General features: G+C 39.7%; 1 protein-coding gene across 2 annotated transcripts in view; it reads left to right on the plus strand.

Moving 5' to 3' along the window:
• The first annotated feature begins 19997 nt into the window (after positions 1-19997).
• Positions 19998-24276, plus strand: part of VPS26C (VPS26 endosomal protein sorting factor C) — a 42388-nt gene continuing 38109 nt past the window's right edge. Inside the window, exons 1-2 of one of the 2 annotated variants that reach the window (XM_001363185.4) lie at positions 19998-20549; positions 23473-23616. In XM_001363185.4, coding sequence (XP_001363222.1) covers positions 20493-20549; positions 23473-23616 — 201 coding nt within the window. In that variant the 5' untranslated portion in view covers positions 19998-20492. The remainder of the gene's footprint in view (positions 20550-23472; positions 23617-24276) is intronic. The other variant, XM_007493111.3, reaches the window with a different exon arrangement.

Raw genomic sequence — 24276 nt, forward strand, 5'->3', positions numbered from 1 at the left:
AAATTGTAATTAAAATTATAAGGCTGATAATAGCTTAATAACTTTATTAAATCAAAGTAAAAGGAGTAGTAAAGAGAGGAAAAGGTAGGAAAGAGATAGAGAGGTACTTAGCTTACTACTCTATTGGCCCCCATGATGGATTGAGGCAAATCTCCAAAAAGAGCTTGTCAGCTCTCCATGAGCCAGTCAGAAGACCCCGACAGGCTCCTGAGTCTCCCCTTATAAACTATTTTCTCCACCCACTAGCTCTCCCCGTGACATCTAAGGAACCAACCACAGTTTCTTAATTTTCCTGGGCTACCCAGGGTGGGACAGTGCCTGTGGAATCAGTTTCCTGTCTCATGGGTTCCTTGGTTCTTTAACTTCCTTTCTCTGAGGGCTTATCTATACCTGAATTTACTCGGGGGTCTTTGACCTCCAGGTTCCTGAGAGATGATGTTAAACAAAGTAACATAATGGAGAGAGAAATTCTCTTCCAACACTAGTCCTACCAGGGAAACTGAGACTCAAAGAGTTTAAACAACTTGTCCAAGTTTCCATAGGTAGGGAATAACAAAGCTAGGCTTTAAAACTGGATCATGCCTACAAAATCAGCACTCTTTCCACTGTACCACAGATTAGGAAGACTTGTATTCAGATCCTCCCTCCAATATCAATAAGTTATTTAATTATGTGAGAAACATTAAATTTTTCAGAGCCATCTTATTTGTGGGGCTGCTTTGTGGCACAAATAAGATCATAGATATAAAAGTTCTTTTCAAATATTAAAGCATGACATGTCATTCAGTGTTTTCAGGAGATCTCTTCTATTTCTAGTATGCTATGATATATGATTTTAGCTGCCAATAGAAATAATTGGGCAGTTAGGTGGTACACTAGATAGAACACTTGTCTTCTTGAGTTCAAATCTGGCCTGACATGTACGACCCTGGGTAAATCACTTAACTCTGTTTGCTTCAGTTTCTTTATCTGTATAGAGAAGGGGGAAATGGCAAGCCATTCTAGGATTTTTGCCAAGAAAGCTGCAACGGGGGTGGGGTGGGGGGAGGTGTCACCAAAGGTCAAATGTGATTGGGAAAAAATGACTGAACAACAACGGAATAGTTAGGATTAAAATCCACAGTACCAAAATTACCCATCATAATCACCTGTTTTGCACAGTTTTAAGTCAATTTCCAGAAAAGGGCATCATTAGGCATATGTTTAATATCGTCCCTGCATTCCGCCCAAACAGTGTATCTTTTGGATTTGAATTTGAATATGAGTGCCAGACGCGTTCAAAGCGGAAGTAACTCTGAAGAGGTGCAGATTCGTGTTTTTTGAAGTCTATTAGAAATAAGGTAAAACATCTGAAATTATTCTGGCAACAGCTCTATCTTCTAAGTCAATGGCTATGCTGATAGAAGACACGCAGAGTGACCCTCAGGACAGCTGAGGACTGCTGATGAGCTATGATTTTGTTGAGTATTTTAAAGTCGGAATTATTTGTGGGGAACTTCTCTAAAATGGTTATCGTCTGCCTCATTCGATGGATGTAATGAGACGGGGGGGTTCCTGAAGGGATAGAGGAGATGCTTCCATACTGAGGCTGTGGCTTAGAATGGAATCAGAATCAGTTACAGAACGTCTATGCATGTTCCATAGTCCTTTCAGAGCTCTCCTAGAAGCACTCCCCATTCAGAGATGGTGCCTCAGCTTAGAGAGTTCATGGGAGTCGGAAATGTCGCAGATGCCCATTACACTAGGAAGTAGTCCTGTGGAGTGGAGTGGCTGTCGCTGAGGGCACCTTTGAGACCACTGTTGGCATCTAGACTTGCCTGACCTGAGCTAGACCCTCTCTTCATCCCTGCTGCAGGAGGGCCACGAGCTTCCACCCTTACCCCACCTTTAGGGCTAAAGTCTTCGCGATCCCCGACTCCCACTCTTCCCCCAGAACCCCAAACAAAAAGCCAACCTATTAAACAGACAACTTTCGAGGCAGAGTGATGTAATGGACAAAGATTTGGCCTTAGAACTGGAAGCCTCAGTTCAAGTTCTGCCTGTGAGGCAAATAACAGATAGGCAGTTTTCCAAGATTATTAAAACAGGCGTCCATTTGAATGGATTCCTTTTCCTTACTGTGGGTTCCCTGGATCAATGAAAGCACGAGGCTGCTCAAAATCAAAGCAAAAGGATGCTCGTTGTGGCCTTGCACATCCTTTTGTTTGGAGGCTGGAGGACTAGCCACATGCAGAAAAAGAGGCCTAATTGCACACTAACCAAATAAATTCAGACGTTCACAAGTACCTTCATCCCTGGACTACTGGAACAGGCTGCAGCTTAGTCTGTCTACACAAGTCTCTCCCCGTTCTAGAGCATCCTGCCCTGTTCTCGGCTGTCAAAGTAAGCCCTCTCATTCCCTTCCTTTTACTTGGGGGAGTTGATGGATTCCTCGTGAGGAATTCAAAGACTGCCCATTATTCCTGTTTATTCTGCACATGCCTTGTGGGTACATATTGGTGTGAATATTCTCTCTCCCATAGATTGGGAGCCCCTCACTGGCAGGGGCTTTGTTCCACCCTTTCTTTTGGAATCCCGAGCACATGCTGAGCATTTATTTCTCCTGTGTACATCTTCTCATCTATCCCCCTCCATGTCATGGCTGTGCCGTGTGTACCCAAAGCTCCTGGGACTCTGGAACAGGGCCTCTGAGCGAATGCACCGCCAAAGAGGAGTCTCCCCAAAGGACAAGAACGTGGGGGTCTTATATGCCTTCTGGGGGAACAAAGGGCAGGGAGTGTGATTGATTAGCTCTCCATTAGATACAAGGGAAGGGGGAGCCCAGGCCTTGGCGGACACGAGGAGGCTGATGCTTTACTCTAGCTACAAAAGATGCCTGGAGTTAAAGCTCCTCTGCTTTTCTATCAAATGCCAATGCCAAAATGAATACCCATAGAAAAGAAAGCCATTGACCCAAGTTCGGGGCAACTAGAACCATAGAAGGCATACCTAGAAGACGATGTGAGATTACTTATCATCTCCAGAAGGAAGCAAAGGAGGAAGAGAATTTGAAACTCAATATTCTTTGAAAAATGTTGGAAATGTTCTACATGTAATCAGGGGGAAAATGAAATGAAATATATATATATATGTACATATATATATATATACATACATGAGACAATAAGCAGAGTGAAAGAACAGTTACATGGGGAGCAAGACATCTCTGCTCAGCTGAGAGGGCATCCCGAGTCTCAACGGGTGAAACTCACCTAAGCTATCTTCATTCCCTGAAATTGCCTTAAATCTTTTCTGAAAAAGCAACTGCTTGACTACAGGGTTGGAGGAGATAGGGCTGAGGAGAGACTCTAAATGAACACTATAATGCAAATTCCAACAACAGGGAAATGGGTTTGAGTCAAGAACACATGTGATACCCAGTGGAATCGTGCGCCGGCTATGGGAGAGGGAAAGGCAGGGGGGGGGGGGGGAGGGGAGGGGAGGAAAAGAAAACGATCTTTGTTTCCAGTGAATAATGTATGAAAACGACCAAATAAAATAATATTAAAAAAAATAAAATAAAAAAATCACAAAGAATATATTAAATGATAGTGTAAACACTAAAAAAAAAAATCTTTTCTGAAGATACAGTAAGCGGGGGGTAGAGACTTCAGGAGCCTGCTCCTTTATAGGTTAGCTTCTTCCCAGAGACTTTTTCTCCCTTTGGGGACTGAAGAATATCTGGAAGCATAGGTCTTCCCTTTCACATCTGGAAGTCAGAATATGAGAATTCCTTTTCTAAAGCTCTCACCAACTCTGCCCCTCACACAGGCATGGATCACTGAATAATACATTTTCCCCATGCTTTGAGGCATGTTATATTTGCAAGGAAGTTTACATAAAGAAAAGGAAGTTAGATGATGTAGTAGATAGAGCCAGGGGCCTAGAGTCAAGACGACTCTTCTTCTTGAGTTTAAATCTGGCTTCGGACTACATGTTTGCCTCAGTTTCCTCATCTGTAAAATGAGCTGGAGACTTGTGAGAAAGAACACTCTCCGCATTCAGAGGAAGAACTATGGGAAGAGAAACTCAGAAGAAAAACATAAATGATTGATCATATAGTTTGATGGGGATATAGTTGGGGATGTTGACTTTGAATGATCCCTCTATTGCAAATATTAATGATATGGAAATGGGTTTTGAACAATGATCCATGTAAAACCCAGTGGAATTGCTTGGAGGCTGGAAGGGGGAGGAGAGGAAAAGAACATGAATTATGTAACCATGGGAAAATATTATAAATTAGTTAATCAATAAAAAATTGTAAAATTTTACAAAATGACCTGAAGAAGGACATGGCAAACCATTCCAACATCTTTGTCTAACCCTGATTGTGAATAACACACTATTAATTTTTACTCCACACAAGAAAACCCCAAATGTCACAGTTGGATATGATTGAAATGACTGAACAACAGAACATAAAGATAATCATTTTTTTACAACTACTAGAAAATGCCAAACATCTTTCTTTACTTGGTATAACGATGCATTTTTACAAAAGGGGTAGCAGTGGGGTCGCTGCCTTGTGCTCTCTTTCAACATGCCGGAAAGAAAATATATTCTCAGTTCAAGCCTCCATCACGTGAAGATTCTCCTTACAGATCAAGCAAAATTGAGAAACTGTAGATCATATAATTAAATCAACATTTATCTGAATCATTTCAATGCTTTTAAATTTAATGGATTATACCTACACTGACTAAAATTAATAGAGGATTTAATGAAAACATAACCAAAAGGTAAGCCTACATAATAAATTCTTAATCCTTATACCAGTGGAAAACAATTTAACCTACACACTATTATGCTAGTAAGGAAAAGAAAACAAATTCCTGTGGGCAGGGCAAGAAACTGGCACTGTAAAGGCATTGAGGAGAGCTGTCTTGAGTTCCTATTGGAAGAGCTGCTCAGGTCTCCGTTCTCACTGGCTGAGCCCCTGCCTCACCCCTAGTCTGTAGCTAGTTCAGCTTTTCCCTGATGAAGCTTCCGCCCCTTATGAAGCCTGATTGGCTCCAGCTCTTCTGACGCAGCGTCCTGTGGGGCCAATAAAAATCCAGGCTCTGCCTACTATGCAATTTACTAGAGGAAATTGTACCGCTTTGATTGAGTGACGGGATGCGTTTCCGGGTAGAGGTAAGACGGAGGGTCTGTCTCCAGAGAAACCAACTGCCCTCCTTGTATCCTTCCGCATATCCTACCTTGTGGGTAAAGCAAATCACTCTTTATTAACAGTTCAATGACTTATGAGAGCTTCATTTTCTCCCAACTGGAACCTGAATGAAGAGAGCAGAGACTTTGGAACCACCTATGACACTTCCTGAAGAGTTTTTCATCGCACTCACCTGTCTTTGTTAGCCATCTACATGGCCCCTAATAGGTTCTCTGAAGTCATTGCTGAGACTGTCACATTCCTTTACATGGGTGGTCTCTAGCTTTGACTCCTTCCTGTCTGAGTTACCTCCCCCAGTGTGCTATATAGAACTGGATCTGGGGTGTGTGTGTGTAGCAGGATGTATGCAGTTAATATTTTCAAGTTTATCTTCAATATTGACATATTTTCTTAAATCTAGAAAATCAACAAAACAATATCAAGCCCTGATATCTATAGCATTTGAGTTCTCTCTTCTAAACAGTTTCTAGAGATTGCCTTTCAGATCTTGTTCCCTCTCCCCTTTTTTTCTGTAGTGATTCATTCTTATACATATTAATGTCTGCAGGAAATAGAGTAGATAGAAGTATTGTTGCCTGGTAAAAAAAAATTCTGCTCTCCTTGTGATCATTTCCTCCCCACCCACCCCCATTTGGAGAAGAAGAAAAGGAGGAGGAGGAGGGGGAAGAAGAAGGTAAAGAGGAGGAGGAGATTACAATAAAGTGAAAACCACCATGTTTTCTACTCTTTGGACATTGTTCCAAACGATTTTCTACAATAGTTGGACAAGTTCACAGTTCCACCAACAATGCATTTGTGTCCCTATTTTCCCATGTCCTCTCCAACATTTGTGTCACTTGCCCCAGATAAGATTCACCTTTTGAGGGAGGATGCTGTCCATGGATACACAATTCTTTTTCAAATGTAGTAATCTCTCTAAGCTCTCTTTAATGAAATCCCTGTAAATTCTGTCCTTTTAAGTTCCCCATCTCTGATTATAGAATCTTTCTCTCCTCCCCTGGGAAAGGAAAACCTTCCACTACTGAACTGAGATATTCCTCTTTCTCTATTTCATTCTCTCTCTTTGTTGCTTCATTCACTCTCTTGTAGACCCTCTTTTTTTCTTGAAAGGAAAGCAAAAGGGAAAAGAACTGATTAAGTAACTACTATGTGCCAGGTACTGTGCAATTAGAATCTGTTACCCTAACAACTAAGATTCCCAGCATCCTACTCACTTCCTGTCATTATGTGCTGACATAGACAGGATATAAATTGTGTGGAGGTCTGTCTCTCACTCTCTTTCCTTTCTGTCTTGGCTTTGGTGGAGCAGGGGATTTTTGAGCAGTGTGTAATTGGCAATCTTGTGCCTTTGAACTACATTTCCCAGGAGCCCACTGACTTCCTGTCATTACATGCTGACCTAGACAGGGGATAAATAGGTGGTCTTCCATGGCTAGCTCTCTTTCCAACCTGGGTTGGGATTTTGGTAGTGCTGGCTGTTTAGAGCACATAAATTAACCATGGTCACGTGGTTTTATTTTGTCACTTCTAGTAATTATTAATAAATCTTATAAAATATATTGAAATTTATTATAGATTAATTTTAATTTTTATAGTAGGTAGAAAACCTTATAATCATGTAGTTTTATTTTGTCAGATAATAAACTTTATAAAAATAATACTTGAAGTATTGGACATTAATTTAAATCTTACATTTATGGTGACCAGAAGTGGAGTTCAGAACCCTTAATTCTCTCTGAGTAGATTAGTTTGAAAAGAAACCACATTTCTCCTGCCCTTCCCCTTCCAAGGAACTCTCTTCAGAGTTTTACTGCTGTTACTGCTGCCACCTGTTTTTGCCAATCCTGCCTCCTCCAACTAACTGCCTGGGTGGTCCCAGTTGAGCCACTGCTGCTGCTCCTGTTCCTCCTCCTTATCTTCTTGTTGTTGCTGCTGCTGATTGCTGCTGACAAGCTGGGAGTCCTTGGAACCATTCTCCAAACAAGCTAGGAAAGTATAAATCCTGCTTTCCTTTACATTGCCAACACCTGAGTGCTTGTTAGATGCTTGCCTTGGAAGGCCAGGTGTGCTTCCCTTAGGCAATAATTGGACTCCTAAAGGATTTCTATTTGAGGAGAGCTTCTACCTTCTTAACTCCCTGTCCACATGGCAGGGGAAGCAAGCTGTTCCCTGGCATTTTTGCCCCTGGGGGGGAGGGGATAGAAGGTACTTTTCCTAACAGGAAGTAGAATTATAAGCATGTCCCACTCTATGAAAGAGCAGTGCATTACCTATCTCAAACAGCTCCCAGTTTTAGGATGTTTCTTCTTCCTACCATTTCTGGTCCTTGCGATTAGCTTGAATAATACTGAGATTCAGGAGAGAAATTCATCTCCCTACACCCCCTTGCCATTCTGGCCTGACCAATCTCTACAATACATCCAATATGGGATTCCTTAACACTATGTTCAGTGAGGAATTCTCCCTCACTATGTGAGATCCCAGAGGTGTGACTAAAAGGAACCTAGATAGATGGTGATACTGAGGAGGGGAAGGAACCTTAAAGAGCCTGGGGGTGGATTTTAAGCCTTTTCAGACTCCATTGTTTTATGAAAAATCTCTGTATAATGAACTGTTAAATTCAGTGCCTGTATCCTGTCACATATATTGTATTTGCTGATTGCTTGTTTTAAGATTTTATTTTGTTTGTTAAGTTCTGTTACACTGTCATTTTGAACTACTATGTTTTGGCTATTAGCTATTCTGTCGCACTGTCTTTATTTGTACCTTTCCCCTATGACTGGACTGGAGAAGATACCATTGTAAAAGTACCTTTGAGTTGTTTGTAACAAGAGGTAAGGGTCCATTTAGTAACTGAAGTGAAGTGCTATAGCACTGCTCCTCACCTCCACATTAAATGGATGAGACATATAAAAGACATGCCTTTAGAGCTGTTACAGCCAAAGGAGGGAGCAAACCCAAGGGGTTGATTACCCCATGATGGGTTATAGTTTTCTCAAGGGGCATGGTACCCCTAAAATGGCCCCCAAGAGGGAGCATTTCAGTCAAAATTAAAAGCCATGAGCTTTAGTGGCTATCTGAGTGCATACGAGTGTTGGTCAACACCTGCTATGGGGGAAGATTGTGTAATTGTCATAGGAATTGCAACACACTCCTCAAGGGGGATTGCATAATTGTCATAAAGCTAAAAAATTTTTAAGAAAGAAACATTTCAGGAAAAGGAACTCGATAACTCTTTGAATCGAGAATATGAATTGTTTGAAGATGCCTGAAGAAAACTCCATAGCATCAGAAGACCCAGAATGAACCATGGAGTATAACTGATTGAACTATGGGGAGTTGTAAGACATCTATTTTGTATGTATACTCTTATGCAGAAGGGGACTGCCCACTAATTGGCTTTTTGTCAATGCTCCTAGCAATCATCAATTTTTGTTCTTTTTCCCTTTTATCCACAAATTATTGTAATTTATAAGTTGGTTATGTTTACACGATCCATTGGAGAGACTAGTCTCCCAAAGGATCTGGTGGGGATTGTGTAATTAGAACCTGTTACCCTAACAACTACAATCCCCAGCAAAACTAGGATTCCCAGCACCCTATTCACTTCCTGTCATTATGTGCTGACATAGACGGGATATAAATTGGGTGGAAGTCTGTCTCTCGATCTCTTTCCTTCTTGTCTTGGCTTTGGTGGAGCAGGGGAGTTTTGAGCAGGTAGAAAAACTTAATCACATCGTTCTTTTTTGTCAGATAATAAACTTTATAAAAATAATACTTGAAGTATTGGACATTAATTTAAATCTTACAGTACCCTGATAAGTCCCTTATAAACATCATCTGTAAGGGTCAGGATATAAGCGGTAAAAATAAAAGGGCTGGACTAAATTTATGAGTGTGGTCACTAGTAATTATTACTCAATTCCAAATGAATGTTTATGGTAGTTTATTTACAAAAGGAGAAATAGTGAAAGTAAGAAAATCAGAGAGAGTAGATATTTTACTCTGACCTGGTCTGAACCAGGCAGGGCTTAAGAGGCCATAGCAAAGGTGGCCCAGAGCTAAATTAAATAAGGGTTTTAGCCATGAGGCCTCCTCCAAGATGAGGGACCTCAGCAGAGGCCAGTGCCTCCAGAATGAGCCAGGGAAGTGTTAGGAGGGTGATTTAGGGATGGGACCAGATGGATAGGTTTAGGCCAGTATCAGAAGATGAACAGGTTTGGGAAGGCCTACAAACCCAGCCAAGCAGAGCCTGACTGTAAGATGACACACTCAGACCACTTAAATAAAATGGGAAGTAGGCTTCATAAAAGAAATAAGGCAGAAGGAAGGGTATGGGATAAGCCATAGCTCATTTCCTAACTAATACCCCAAGATCTATATCTCTTCACAAAGCTCTCTTGAGAGTGATTTTCCCCTACTCTAATCCTCCCTAACCCCCCTTCCCCCAGTCTCTGATTTTGGCTAAAATAAACTAAACCCCCTTATTTGGTTTTAAGGAAAGGGTCTATGTAAGTCTGAAGGACCCAGGCCTGGTCTCACAATCAGATGCCAGATGATTCTGTATCACCAAGAATTGAAGCAGATAAAATCGATTAGCAAAGCAGACAGTACAGCAGAGTAGCAGAGCAGTTAGGGCAGCCAGACAGCAGAAGAGGACAGGGAATTCAGGGTAGTATACGGTCGTATTGAGGGAGATCTAGCCTCAGTGGGCAGGCACCCCCTCTGCCCCCCTAAGAGAAAAAGAAGTTGGAAATGAGGGAGATCAAAATTGAAAGTTGCCCTGAGAAATTCAGCCAGGAAGAATGCCAAGGCCCCATAGACAGATAAGCTCCGGGCTTGTGCTGGGGCCTGTCCTAGGTCCCTGATAAACTTCAGCACTGAGACCCCAGGTACAAAAAGCAACTTTCTAACAGGGGCTTGTGCTGGGGCCTGTCCAAGGTCCCTGATAAACTTCAGCACTGAGACCCCAGGTACAAAAAGCAACTTTCTAACAGGGGCTTGTGCTGGGGCCTGTCCAAGGTCCCTGATTAACTTCAGCACTGAGACCCCAGGTGCAAAAAGCAACTTTGCAACAAAGGTTATTCATAAAAAAAGTATTTAAACCCCAGCCTGTCAGAAGCAACTTGGAACTCTGACAGCAGAGGTTCCCACTGATGTGTGTATCAGTCTTTTTTTCAATAAAGGGCCTGTTCCGTGTCTGATTACATTGCCCAAGATTCTTCCTTGGTGGGGGGTGAATTCCCAGACCCTAACAGTATCAACCACTAAGGAAAAGCAGCCTGTCTCTAGGTCAAAACCAGAGAAAGACCCCTAAACCTCAGTTTACTGTCTTTCCCTGCCGTTCCCATTCTAGAATTCTCTCCCTGTTAGTCTCATGCTCCTGCAAAGTTGCTCTAACCCTCTCTTCCTTATTAACAGAAGGGATTCAGTCTTTTTTACTCAGCTACACGGAAGTTCTAAGGGAAAATAGGAAAGCAGGAAGAGATCCTCAGCCAGAGCTCCTCCAGGATCAGGTTGAAGGTGAAAGACTTCATCACACAAGTTCTTGTCACTCTTAAAGACCATCCTTTCATCACTTCCTGTGGCTTCCTTCCACTTTTACATGGAATTATACCTATAGTTTTGCTTAGGACTGCCCAGGGGTCAGTCAGTGGGTTCTGATTCGTCACCCACTTTCATGCACAGGTCACAGACCTCCCCTACTTAAGAATAAGTGGAGTGTATACGCTTCTGGTGATAAAATCTAAAAATGGGCAAAGGGAGAGTTAATCCCATCTTCACACATCTCAATTGATCTTAATAATAACTGCCTGAGCTAGGTGCTTTATTATACAGATGGATTAAGTGACTTGTCAAGGATCACATGGCTAGTAAGTGTTAGAAGCCAAATTTGAACTCAGGTCTCTCTGATTCCAGACACAGAGCTCTTTCCACATGCTACCTTGCTACAGAAGAAACTACAGAACTATTTTCTCATCATTTAAAAACCATTTACTGACTCACATACTGATTCACAAGAGCTGATTGTTGTTTTCAGTATGAGCCTTTACACTTTGGAAATTAGCAAGTGTTACAAATCAGTGCTTGATTTATTGTTTTGTTGATTGTCTAGACTTTAAAAAGTGATTGATAAAATGCAAACAAAGCATATTAAATTTAAAAGTATATTGTATGTCTGTATATTTCCCCCCTCAGAAAGCTAGTTAAACATTTTCCTAACACACCCCTGAGTATATCAACTATTCTTGAAGAAAAAACTAGAATCGAATAGTGTCAGATAATTTTAGGGTTGTGACTTTAAATCTAGATTTAAGTGGTCACCATATAAAATTTCCAAACCAGTCTGGAAATTTATGGTAATTTAATTAATATAGAGGGAAGGAATTTAAGGAGGAAGAAAGAGGATATAGGATTTCTTCTACCTGGTCTATGCCAGGGAGAGTTTTAAACTCCCCGCCTCTAGATCTCTGAAGAAGATTAGAGGTTTCTGGGAGGAAAAAGTTAGAAAGTAAAGGAGGAAAATTCAGGCAGAAACTCACCACCAAACCAGACAATAGCTTGTAGCTAAGATACCGAAAGGCTCAGCACACAGCTCTCAGCTAACTCTCCACCGACAATCAGGGAAAGAGAGAGAGAGAGAGACTCCTTGAGGGATGAAAAATCTCAAATATATAGACCTTTCATCCTTGTGTCTTGTGAATCTTAAAATTTCTCAGACTCTACCTTGGAACATTATCTTAAGGTTATGGTTAAGGCTATTCCCCATTTTAAACAATGAAGGTACTTAATCAGGAATGTATTGAGAACTTTACATTACTCCACCCATACTTAGGCATACTTAAGGGGAAGATAAAGTTGTAAAACTCCTTACTGAACAATGAAAAAAGTCCTCAACCCATACTTATAATGAGGGTAAGCCCTTAAGCTAGGTCTATTTTTAGATCTAATACAAAAGGGTACTAAGTATCTATGAAGGTCAAATTAATCACTAAAAGGGCAAGCTTAGCAAAGAGATGTGAAATACTCAGAAGTTTTAGTCTACCCAGAGAAGGTGATAACAAGATGTGAATTAAGAAGGTGATAACAAGATGTGAATTAAGAAGGTGATAATAAGATGTGAATTAAGAAAGTGATAACAAGATGTGAATTAAGAATAGTCAGTCCTTTGAAAAAGCATCTACTGTGATTGGTAGACATGAAAACTTAGGGGAGGTGACATAGGAGAAAATTCTCTTTAAAAGGAGCTGTCTGAACCAGTTCAGGGGAGTTAAGATCAGTTGAGCTCAGGAGCTGAACTGAAGGGTCTCTCTGAACACTAGAGTTTTGCTTGGGACAGTCTTGTGGTGAGTGATTAAAGACTGACTTAGTTTTCTCTCTTAAAAGAAAGGCCTAGTCCAATGCCTAGGCCCTATCCTTCCTATTATTTTCTCTTACTCTGTCTCTCTCCCTTTCTTTAAGTCCTTCATTGTTATTAATTAAAATCTCCATAAAACCCAGCTGACTTGGGTATTTCATATTTGGGAATTTTTCCCATGGCGACCGCTTATTTTTGATTTAAATCAAGACACTAAAAATTATCTTTACAGTTCAGGCAATTCACAGTCTTGAAACCCATATTTTCGTGGTCACAGTTTATAGTGACCACTCTTTTGTCTGTAACAGTCTCCTCTAAATTTTCACATCTACCAATCACATGAAAGGCTTTTTCTCCAGGACCACCCATACTTTTAGTTCACCTTCTTTGATTTGATTATATCTTTAGAGTTACTTAACACTTCTTTGTTAAGTTCACCTTTTGTGAGTTACTTGACCTTTTTGTGATTAATTTAACCTTTATAGTTATTTAACATCTTTTTGTATTAGATCTAAAAATAGACTTAACTTAAAGTTCTAGCTTCACTATAAGGTGAGAACTAAGTACATTCATTGTTCAATCAGGGGAATACAACTTTATCTTCCCCTAAAGTACGGTCTAAGTAGGGTGGAATAGTTTTTAAAGTTCACATTGGAAATTTTGACATACAAGAATAAAAAGAAATATAAGATAAAATGAAAGACCATTTCTAAAGTACTCAATAGGATCAAAATGTTTACTTCTCATATGGGAAAATGGTATATTTAAACCTTAAGAATGATATAATTAATGTAATGGACTTCTCTACTAGCAAAAATGCAATGATCTAGGACAATTCTGAAGGACTTATGAGAAAGATGCAATCCATATTCAGAGGAAGAACTGTGGGAGTAGAAACACAGAAGAAAAATAACTGCTTGATCACATGGGTTGATGGGGATATGACTGGGGATGTAGACTCTATATGATCACATAACTGCAATGATCAATAATATGGAAATAGGTCTTGATCGATGACACAAGTAAAACCCAGTGGATGGCGTGTCGGCAACAGGGGGTGGAGGAGGGGAGGGAAAGAACATGAATCATGTAATCATATAAAAAGATTCTAAATTAATTAATTAAATAAAAATTTCAATTAAAAAAGAATTATATTAATTGAATAGTTTGAAGGAGTATATAGAGATAGAAGCTGAACATAATAAAATGAGTTAAAAAATAAACTTGGATGAGGAATAATTATCTCACATAAAAGTAATATGAAAGAAAGAAATATTACAATGAAAAGAAGGGGGGAATGGAGGGATGATAATACTAGTACTTATTCTCATCAGATCTTGGTAAAAGAGGGAACAATACATACATAAAAAGGGTAAATTTTTTTGACCTTATAAGAAAATAAGAGTGTGGGGGATAATTATTAAAAGAGGAAATCTTAGAAGGACATATAGATTAAGAAAAAAAGAGAGCAAGGAGATAGATAGGGAATAATATGTTATTTATATTAACAAATAAGAGGCTAAGAGAGGAAAAAGGAACTCATAGAAGGATAAATAGATTAACAACTAGGAGGTGTAAAGGGTGGCAAAGAGACCTTGAATAGAATCCTGCTTATTTGATGGACAGCTAGCTTGGTGGCAGTTGAGAGTCAGCAAAGGATTCTGGGTAAAGTACTGGGAGCTGAGGAGATTTCTGATCAGGAGAGCACTTCCAGCTCTGGAAGGGAAATGGAGAGTAATTTTTCTTGGGTGGCTGAGGAGATCTGAAGCTACAAGAGGGAAAAGAGCCAGACTTTCCTACTTGCCTGTGAACCTGCTTCCATAGAGAAATACTTCTACCTTTCCTCCACCTGACAAAGCAACCCTAGACTCAGAAGGAGTTTGGTTTGGACTTTTTGACCTGAGCCGATCTGTCCATTTCTTCTGGGTCTCCCCTTTGCCTCCTTAGTATTTGATTGAGATTTTAAAACTAATGATGTTAGCTTAGAAATAAAGAAAGACTGACAGCTGGAAAGAAGGCAGAGTCCTTTGGGATTCAACTCAAACCTTCTAGATTCCCCTGTTGTGGGGTTTTAGCTTCAGGGCATCCTCTTCCCTTTTCCCTTCTCTACTTCCCTTCCCCTTGCCAAATAAAATCTTAGTTCAGTTAGATTTGGGGGTTGGTTTGGTTTCTTAAAAAGACAAAGTTTGGGTGATTGAGAACAGGATTCAAGGGTGAAATCCCATCTCATCTGTGGCAAACAAAACTTGGTCTGCCACAACCCTCCACACTCCAGGGGACTTGCCTACAAGCCTCTCTGCTCTGGACAACACACAGGGATATAAACTTCTTCTCTGTAGTTGTGCCCACCTTAGGACTCAAGGGGGTATATTAATAAAATATCCTTTGAAGAGAGAGACAGAAAGTCCTTTCAGTCTCTCTAAGGTTACCCCAAGCTCTGGTGTTAGCTAACTCTGGGGAGGGAAAGATCTTGAAATGTGCATCTGAGAATACATACCAAACAATACAGAATGAAAGAGCCTTTCCATTGGGAGTAAAGTAACTCAGCTCAGCCCAAAAGGGAGAATCCTAGATCTCATCCAAGGGATAGCTCCCCAGAGTCATTAGTGTAGCAAGCCAAATAGGGACAAGATGGAGACTGCCAGCTTCTTCCCAGAATCTTCCCCCCATTCAGCAACACAAAATGGGGTTACCTCTTCCATCTTCTCTCTCGAAGCAGAAAGTCTGAGTTTCTGAACTGCTGAAACCCAAGTCTGAAGAGATTCAAACTAAAGAGGATTTCCTTCTCTCCCACTCTCACCATCTGCCTCCAATGATGGCATTGATCTCCACCAATGAAGAGTCTCATACTTATAGGTTTGGTGCCTGGGTTTCTGGTGTCTTTGGTAATCCCTACCAGCCTTAGAGTTGAAGCTATGGCAACTTTGAGGCCTGGCTTGCAGGCAGGATGTTGAGCCAGCCAGGTAGGGAAATCCTCTGAGGCCACGTTGCCCAAGACTTGAGTCCAAGGGATGGTAAGGGTTGGAGATAGTGGTAGAGAGCCTAGAAATATATTCCTAATTCTCTTAAAAGTATGGGAGAACCTTGAGAGAGTGATGAAATTTAACATACCTGGCCTTTAAGCATTTGGGACTAGGGTAGTCAGCATTCCATAGTACAGTTTGACATCTGGTAATGCCAGGTTTCCTTTCTCACTTTTTTGCCCCAAAAAATTTCCCTTGAGATTCTTAACCTTTTATTCCTCCAGATGAATTTCACTATTTTTTCCTTGCTCTATATAGTACTCTTTTGGTAATTTAATTAGAATAGTACTAAATATATAAATTAATTTAGATAGTATAATAATATTTTTATTATATTTGCTCAGGTTTCAACTTAGGTCTACCTATTTCTATAAAGAGTGTTTTTTAGTTCTATTTAGTTAGTTTCTGTGTTTGTCTTGGCTGAACAAGCACTGTCCCTGCTATAACTATGATATTACTGGAGCTGCTCCTGCTCATCCATCATCATTTCATATCAGTAGAAAAAAATCTGCAACTGTTACTGCAAGGGTCACCTTTTGTCCTGTGTCTCTGATGCCATCATTATGCATTTAGAGACATACAGTGAACTGAAAAAACTTAGCTTCACTCACCACATGCACCAGGCTGAGACTTGAGACTTGGGCCTCCAGAACCGGGGAGGCAATGCCTAGGATTTCTGGGTTTTGTTTTCCATATTTTTATTTTTTCCCTTTTTTCTTCCCTTTTCCTTTAGTATTGTCCTTATCTGAAGGCCTGTCCAGTAAAAGCCCTATAAACATCTAAATAGTACAAGATCCTCTAAAAGATTCTTAGGACCTTGTCACCATTGGAATGGAATATTTTTAAGTATTCTACATGAAAAAAGCAGTACTAAATAGAATCTTTGAAATGCAAAAACAAGAGTCAAGAGAAACCTAAAAAGGTAATGAAGTTCTCCTATTAAAATTAGGAGAAGAAACAATTAACTCATTAGAACCTTAATGTCTTCTGTAATTGGTAAAATAAAATGTCTTTATAATTTAGAAAATTAACATAAAAAATAAAAACCATTAAAAAAAAGAATCTTAGTCTTCAGAGGCCACAGAGGGAATCACATAAAGCAAACAGGACCATGTTATGATGGATTTGAGAGGAAAGAAAAGAGAGGGTGAAAAGAATGTGTTGGTGTGGAAAAGAAGAGAAAAGGTGAATTCTATTATTTCTAGTTGGGGTACGTGAAAAGAATATGCAAATATGAAGAAAGTGATAGTGTGAAGCAGGCATCAATTGAGGCTCATTCTTATCCGAATAGGATGAAGAGTTGGACACAGCACACACACAGGGTTTGAAGTACATCTACTGTATTAGTGGGGGACTTTGAAGGAGGAACCAAAGTTGCTAGATACTTGGGGATTTAATATAATGTAACACTTCCTTCCTTCCTCCCCTTCTCCCAATTGGCTGGGAAGAAATGGAGTCAGTTCTGACTAGCCTAAAAGGCACTCAACCTCCTTCTTGAAGTGATGTTTTCGAAGTTCCCTTCCTAACACATTGAGTCTGATTGAAGTCTCTATTAAAATCAAGATTTGTCTATTTATTTAGGTATAAAGGGTTGAAGGGTAATGAGGACAGGGGGATAAGGAAATCCCTAGCTATTTTCCCTATACAGATCTTAAGGGTTTGAACCAGGAAGCCTTCTTTAGAAATAAGCTCTGGGTTCCCCTAAGGGAAAAAGGAATCTTTATCCTAAAGATGCTACCAGTTGAGAGATAAGATCCTGTTCAGGTAAAAGAATTGAGAACTGTGTATCTTCACAGCCAAGGGTAGTTCTCCTTCTCAGCTCATGGAGCCAAAGACAAGAAGCCTTGGTTTCCCCCAACTGTTGCCTCCTCCATTTTTGCTAGAAAATTCCATACCATCCCCCAAAGTTAGCTGGGGTTCATTCCATTTCCTTTTCTTCTGAGATAGGTTTGTCAAATTCAAATTTTTCACGGCTTCTGGCTTTCCCCTCTTATACACTACCTCAAACACAACAAGGGAAAATGTGTGGATGGGGTATAAAAATGTATTTTTTTTTCTTCCAGAGAGGGAATAGTACCAAGCAAATCAATCTTCAGCTTTCAGGGAGTAGACACTGAATTGGGAGAAGAAGAGGGGAAAAAAGAAAGGGCAAGAAGTAGTGAATGGGACCTGGAAGAAGGGGGAGAAGGTGGGATTACAAATGAATGCATGTAATGGAAACAGATTAATTATTGATTATTGATATTGATTATATTCTTTCTCTTTCATCACATTTTTTTTCCTGTAAGGGATATTATAAGGGAAAGGGAGGAAAGATGAGGACATGATGGAGGGAAATACAAAATTAATGATAATATCTGAATGTAAGTGGGATGAACTTATTAGAAAAATCTAACTTTTTTTTTGCTTACAAACAACATACTTGAAGCATAAAAATTCACAAAGAATCAAAATAAGATGACAAAGCAGAATTTATGATCTTTCGCTTGAATTTAGAAAAGCTTACTGTAGCAATCATGATTTCAGATGCCTGAAAAGTAGAAATAGAAATGGCTAAAAGAAATAAAACAAGGTAACTACATTACTTTGAAAAGTACCATAGATAGTGAAATAATATAAACACTGTAAAGTTTAAAATTTAGGGGAGACTGAGAAAACTGAAATTAGTTTCTCTTTGCAAGGAGTATTATATTTTATGAGGTTTATTAAAGATTAAGAATTAAAGAAAATACAGGATAAGAAACATGTGCCACCAGAGAGGCCTAGACAAGACCTCACCTACATTATGGAAAGAGCCACGTCTGCTCCAAAATGGAAGTCCAAAAGAGATCACAAAAGCCTTTGCAATCAGGTTAAATCCCTTCTCGATCTTGGCCCACCTCAGAATTCTGTGAGATTACAAAGCATCTTGGGGAAGTGGAGCAAGGGCTTGTGGGGACTGAAGTCTAGAGTTTGAGTCTATTTTTACAACACTTAAGAAATATACATCAAATTTCATAATATTTAAGAAAATTTCATGAAATTACTGGGAAAATTAGAATGAAAAATTGTAATAGTTGGAAACCTTAATGGACCCCTTTTGGAACTATATAAATCTAACAGAAAGATAAACAAGAAAAGTTAAAGGCCTGAATAGAACGTTAGAAAATTGAGTTTTCAAGATAATGGACCAATTTGAGAAATAAAAAACACTTCTATTTATGCAAAATGATGTTTTGAAAAAACTTAGGACTGTCCAGGATTTTTATTCTTCTGCTCTAGGATCAAGGACAAACTTTGATATTTCATGCCATTTAAAGCCTGTTTTTGATCTACCTTTCCAGCATGTTTACATATCACTTCTCTTCACTCTCCAATCTACTCAAACTGGCCTGTTTGCCATCCCTCTTACATAATATTCTATCTTCATATCTTTGCACAAGCTGTCCCATTCCTGGACTTTGCTTCCTTTCTTCCTTTTAGAAGCCCCTTTTGAAAGTCATCCATCTTCAAAGAATCACCATTTACATTTCCTTCATGCAGCCTTTTTGTTCTGAATGTTCCCCCTCCTCCAATAATGCAAGTAGCTCTCCCATGACCTCATAATTTCTGATTTTGGGGGGTCTACTTAGATGTGTATATATTATTCTGCTGGGAAACTGTAAGCTTCCTAAAGTAGGAACTATTCTATATTTGTTTTTTAACCCTTACCATCTAGTGCACTGCTCGGTTGATTATAACAGGTTAAAAGATTTTTTTTTTGCATTTCAATACATTAAGAAACATAAGATTTCTTAAGGATGTAGCATTCAGTAGTAGTAGTAGTAATAACAGCAAGAATTTTTAAGTGTGACACCATAGATCTTCCTGATTTCAAAGCTGCCCATTATACCATCTTAAACGTTTATTTCAAATAGGCCACATCCATTTGTCCTTTTAGTTTAGAACACATACATCATTTGATGATGACTTTATACACTGATTTTATAAACAAAAAAGATGATGGTTTTTCGGTTTTTTTTCCTCCTTTTTAAATTTAGAATATTTTTCCACGGCTATAGGATTCACGGTCCCCCTCTACTTCTTCCCCTCCCCCGTCCTGAATCCAACCAGCAGTTCCACTGGCTTATACATGTATCACTATTCAAAACCCATTTCTGCAGACAAGATGATTTAAAAGCAGCCCAAACTACACCTAAATGTTCTTATTGTGTTAAGTTAGGCACAATTAAAGTTAAAACCGCCAGGAACCTTCTACCTGGCTGGTAAAGAATAACTTTACAAAGCGACTTACGCTCCGCCTCGAGAGGGAGACCACTTCCTCCTCCCGCCCCATAGAGAAAAGGAGCGGGGCGGGGAGGTATGCGTGTGTGAAGGATAGGGATCTGGAAACTCTGCGAACCGCCTGGGCCAGAGTCGTGGGGTGGGGTGGGGGTGGGGCTCCTATCGCACGCTAGGGGGCGGCACTGAACTTTTTTAACCAACTCCTTATCCGTTTTTGAGCCTCTTTCTCTTCTAGACCCGGAAGAGAGCAAAGGAAGGCGGGGCTGTCTCGACTGCCCGCCTTGCTCTTCTTACTTCCGGGGCTAGGCTTCTCCCGTTACTATAGTAATGGGGCAGGCAAGACTAATAGCCCTCAGCTTTTACGCCCAAGTAGGTCAGACTCCGCCGAGTTCCCTTCCGAAGCGAGGAGCGCGAACTACGGTTTCCTGTATCAGCTGTTGAGTGACAGGCGCGTCATGGAGGGAAAGAGAAAGAGGAAGGATAATGGCAGCTATCCCGTGACTTGAGGTGCTGTCACATGACTCTGTGGCTGCTGGGAAGAAGGAAAGAGAGTGAGGAGAATCGCGGGACGGGCTGGTAGGAGGTCCTAGGCTGGAGGGGTAGGACGTGGCCCTGATTGTTTCAGCTGCTGTTAACTATGGGGACCGTCCTGGACATCAAGATCAAAAGGGCCAATAAAGTCTATTACGCCGGGGTAAGTGGGGGCTTGCCCCTAGGGCTGAAAGGGCTTTGGCGAAGAGAGATGGTATGATTTTAGTCATGTTGAGACTTTTGTTTTGATTCAATGTCCATGTTTACCTACAATAGGGGGCAGCTGGGTAGCTCAGTGGATTGAGAGCCAGGCCTAGAGACGAGAGGTCCTCAGACCTCAGACACTTCCCAGCTGTGTGACCCTGGGCAAGTCACTTAACCTCCATTGCCTAGCCCTTCCCACTCTTCTGCCTTGGAGCCAATACACAGTATTGATTCCAAGATGGAAGGCAAGAGTTAAAAAAAAAATAAAGGGCTACAATGCCATTTGAAAATGTCTCTAGACTGGCTGTATGCACCTTAGGAAAGTCATTTAACCCCCATTGTCTAGCCCTTGGAGTCTGCTTTGTATTGATTCTGAGACGGAAGGTATGAGTTTAAAGAAGAAAAGAAGATGGCCCATGACTTTGAGAGCCTGAAATAACCTAACCTTATGCTGTGGGTCATATTTCTTAAAAATAATACTAGAATTAGGAAAGCTCTGCAAACATTCTACTGATTTTAGGTCATTTAAAATGTTTGTTATCTATGTGAACTTGGGCAAGTCACTTACCCTCTACTGGCCTCAGAGTCCTCATGTAGAAAATGATGATGTTAGAGTGGATAGACTCTGAAGACCCTTCCAACTTAAAATCTTATGATTCCATGTACTCAGAGAAAACATTCCATTATACTCATATTTATTTTTATTTGCATTTCTCTAATCAGGAGGGATTTAGAACACTTTTTCATGTGATTATTGATGTCTTTGATTTCTTCATATGAGAGCTTCCTATTCATATCCCTTGACCATTTGCTGATTGGGGAATGGCTTGATTTTTTGTAAATTTGACTTAGTTCCTCATATATTTGGAAAATTAAACCTTTGTCGGAGAGTTTTGTTATACATATTTTTTCCCCCAGTTTGTTGCTTTCCTTCTGATTTTGGTTAAATTGGTTTTGTTTGTACAAACCCTTTTTAATTTGATGTAATCAAAGTCTTTCATTTTACATTTTGTAATGTTCTCTATCTCTTGCTTGGTCTTAAATTCCTACCTCTCCCACAGATCTGTTAGCTATACTATTTTATGTTCATCTAATTTATTCATGATTTCATTCCCTGTATTTAAGTAATTTACCCATTTTGAATTTATCTTGGAATAGGGTGTGAGATGTTGATCTAGACCTGATTTTTCCTAGACTGTTTTCCAGTTTTTCCAGCAGTTTTTGTCAAATAGTGAGTTCTTGTCCCAAAAGCTGGGATCTTTAGGTATATCGAACACTAGCTTGCTGAGGTCATTTATCCCAAGTCTATTCCACTGATCCTCCCTTCTGTGTCTTAACCAGTACCATATTGTTTTGATGATCACTGCTTCATAGTACAGTTTAAGATCTGGTACTGATAGGCCCCCATTCTTCCATATTGATGAAGCAATGCTAACTAATGGTCACTGATGCCTTTTCTGAGTGCTCACAAAAATCACTTTAGTAATATATTGTAAAAATCTTCCTGGAATGGAATAGGCCCTCAGGGGCCTGAAGTTTGTGGATCTAGCCTACTTTTTTGAAAATCGAAACAGTTTTTGCTTATCTTCAGGACTGTGAGGTGACCCTTTTGTGTCTTCAGGATGTTTTATAGATCATTAACACAGTAACTCAGCAATCACATCTGCCATTTCTTTTAGCATCCTAAGATTTGATAGGCCAGATCTGGTGACTGTTTTGCCATCACTTTTTTTTACTTAGATTTTCACTATAAAATGAAATTAAATGTCATAGTCATTGTGCTAGAAGATTTGCCCAGAATGCCTATATTGAGCACAATTATGAAGAAAAACATAAAGGAAATCTATTACCTCATAACATTTATAGGATCATAAGATTTCTATTTAGAAGGGACTTTAGAGATGATCCAGTTTAACTCCTCCATTTCATAGAAGATGTAAAGTAGTTGAAAAAGTCAGAAATCTATGATAGCAAGTTCAATGAGAGACTTTTTTATAAGGTTGGAGGATTGAAATTATCTCATTAAACCCATTTATATTATAGCCTAGGAGACCTTAGTCTTAGACCAGTGAAGAGAGGCAATTTGAATTATGAATATATTATATATATAGTCCCAAGTGTCCAATCGGTGTTAAAAACATAAAATATTTTGGTTTTTTGGTATGCTAACATCCACACACAAAGCCGTACCTATCCAACCTTAAACTCTTTAGCCAAATGACTCATGGATTTAATAACCTCATCTTTTGAAACTCCTTGTTGTTATAGATAGATATTGAACTCTGGTGATGCAACTCTCTTGCCTATAGTCAACTCTAAATCTCATTTTCCCTATACTTTTCATCATAGACTCATCCCAAAAGACTTTTTTCTGTAAGAAACCTAATAATTGGTTGCAAAAGCCTGAACGATTTGTTGTAGGATTTCTTTGAACAAATTTATTTTGGCCAAAAAATTAGGTTTCACTGAACTGCCAAGCCCCCAAAAGGTTACTAGCAAACTAGACCTTACCCTAAGGCTAAGTTGCAGAGAAGGTGCCAACCTGCGGGGCATGGAGGGAGTTTCCTTATCCAAAAGTATTGTGAACCAATAACATCATTTCCAGCCCCATTAATAATTGGCATATAACTCCATTGGGTTTGACTGTGATCCTTGTGCATGCTAATATACAATATAAATGATTTGATTTGGAGTTACAGAACTTAACACGCCACCAGAATCTTTGTCATTCGTTATAATAACAATGATAAGAGCGTTCATTTGGATTCTTAGGTACGTGGATCAGTTGGATTTGTTTTTTAGAATTCTACTTTTGGCAAGAGTGAGTCCCGGTGAATGAAGCCTAGTTAATTTACGTTGGGATTCTTTTTTCCTCTTGCTAGGAAATGCTCTCTGGCGTAGTGGTTATATCTAGCAAAGATTCAGTACAACACCAGGGAGTTCTACTGACAATGGAAGGACTGGTGAACCTGCAGCTCAGTGCCAAGAGTGTTGGCATGTTTGAAGCTTTCTGTAACTCTGTTAAGGTAAGAATGCTTTCATTTTGAATAATTGGGTTCATGTTAAAAAAATCAGTGGTTCCTTAATGCTACAAGTAGAATAATGTAATTTCTCTTTATTTTGGGGGGCCTTCACAAAGGTAAACGGATTTAATACTTCCTACAATTTATATCATCAGCTTACTTGGAAGAAATAGCCAGGTGTTTAGTCTAGATGCCATCAGCTTATCATAGCAACTATGGGGACTTTTTGTAATTTAGGAAGATATTAGAAAACCAAAAATATACGAATCTGACCTATTGAAGAAATCCTATGAAGGGCCTTTTCTGGGAAGGTATACCTGTGACTTAGACATGGCCTGATGAAATGTTTCTTCTTAAAGTTAACATAACAATTAAAAAAATTAATTAGTTAATGCAGTTGCTTGGATATTGACACTAACAGGAGAGAGGCTGAAAAGAAAAGCACAAGCATCCTGTTCTTTCAGTTATATATAAAAATAACCAGATGCTTCAGAATTCCCTCCGTCAGTAGTCCCACCCGTGTCTGCACAGCTTTTGTGGCTCTTGTCCGTGAGCTTCCAGATGCATACTGTGGGGATCAGCGTGGGAGGCCTTCCTCATCTCAGGACAAAAGTAGAGCATTTTACATGGCTGTCATCCTCCATTCCTTAACGCCATCCTTTG

The sequence above is a fragment of the Monodelphis domestica genome, chromosome 4, assembly GCF_027887165.1.
Source record: "Monodelphis domestica isolate mMonDom1 chromosome 4, mMonDom1.pri, whole genome shotgun sequence".
Classification (NCBI taxonomy): domain Eukaryota; kingdom Metazoa; phylum Chordata; class Mammalia; order Didelphimorphia; family Didelphidae; genus Monodelphis; species Monodelphis domestica.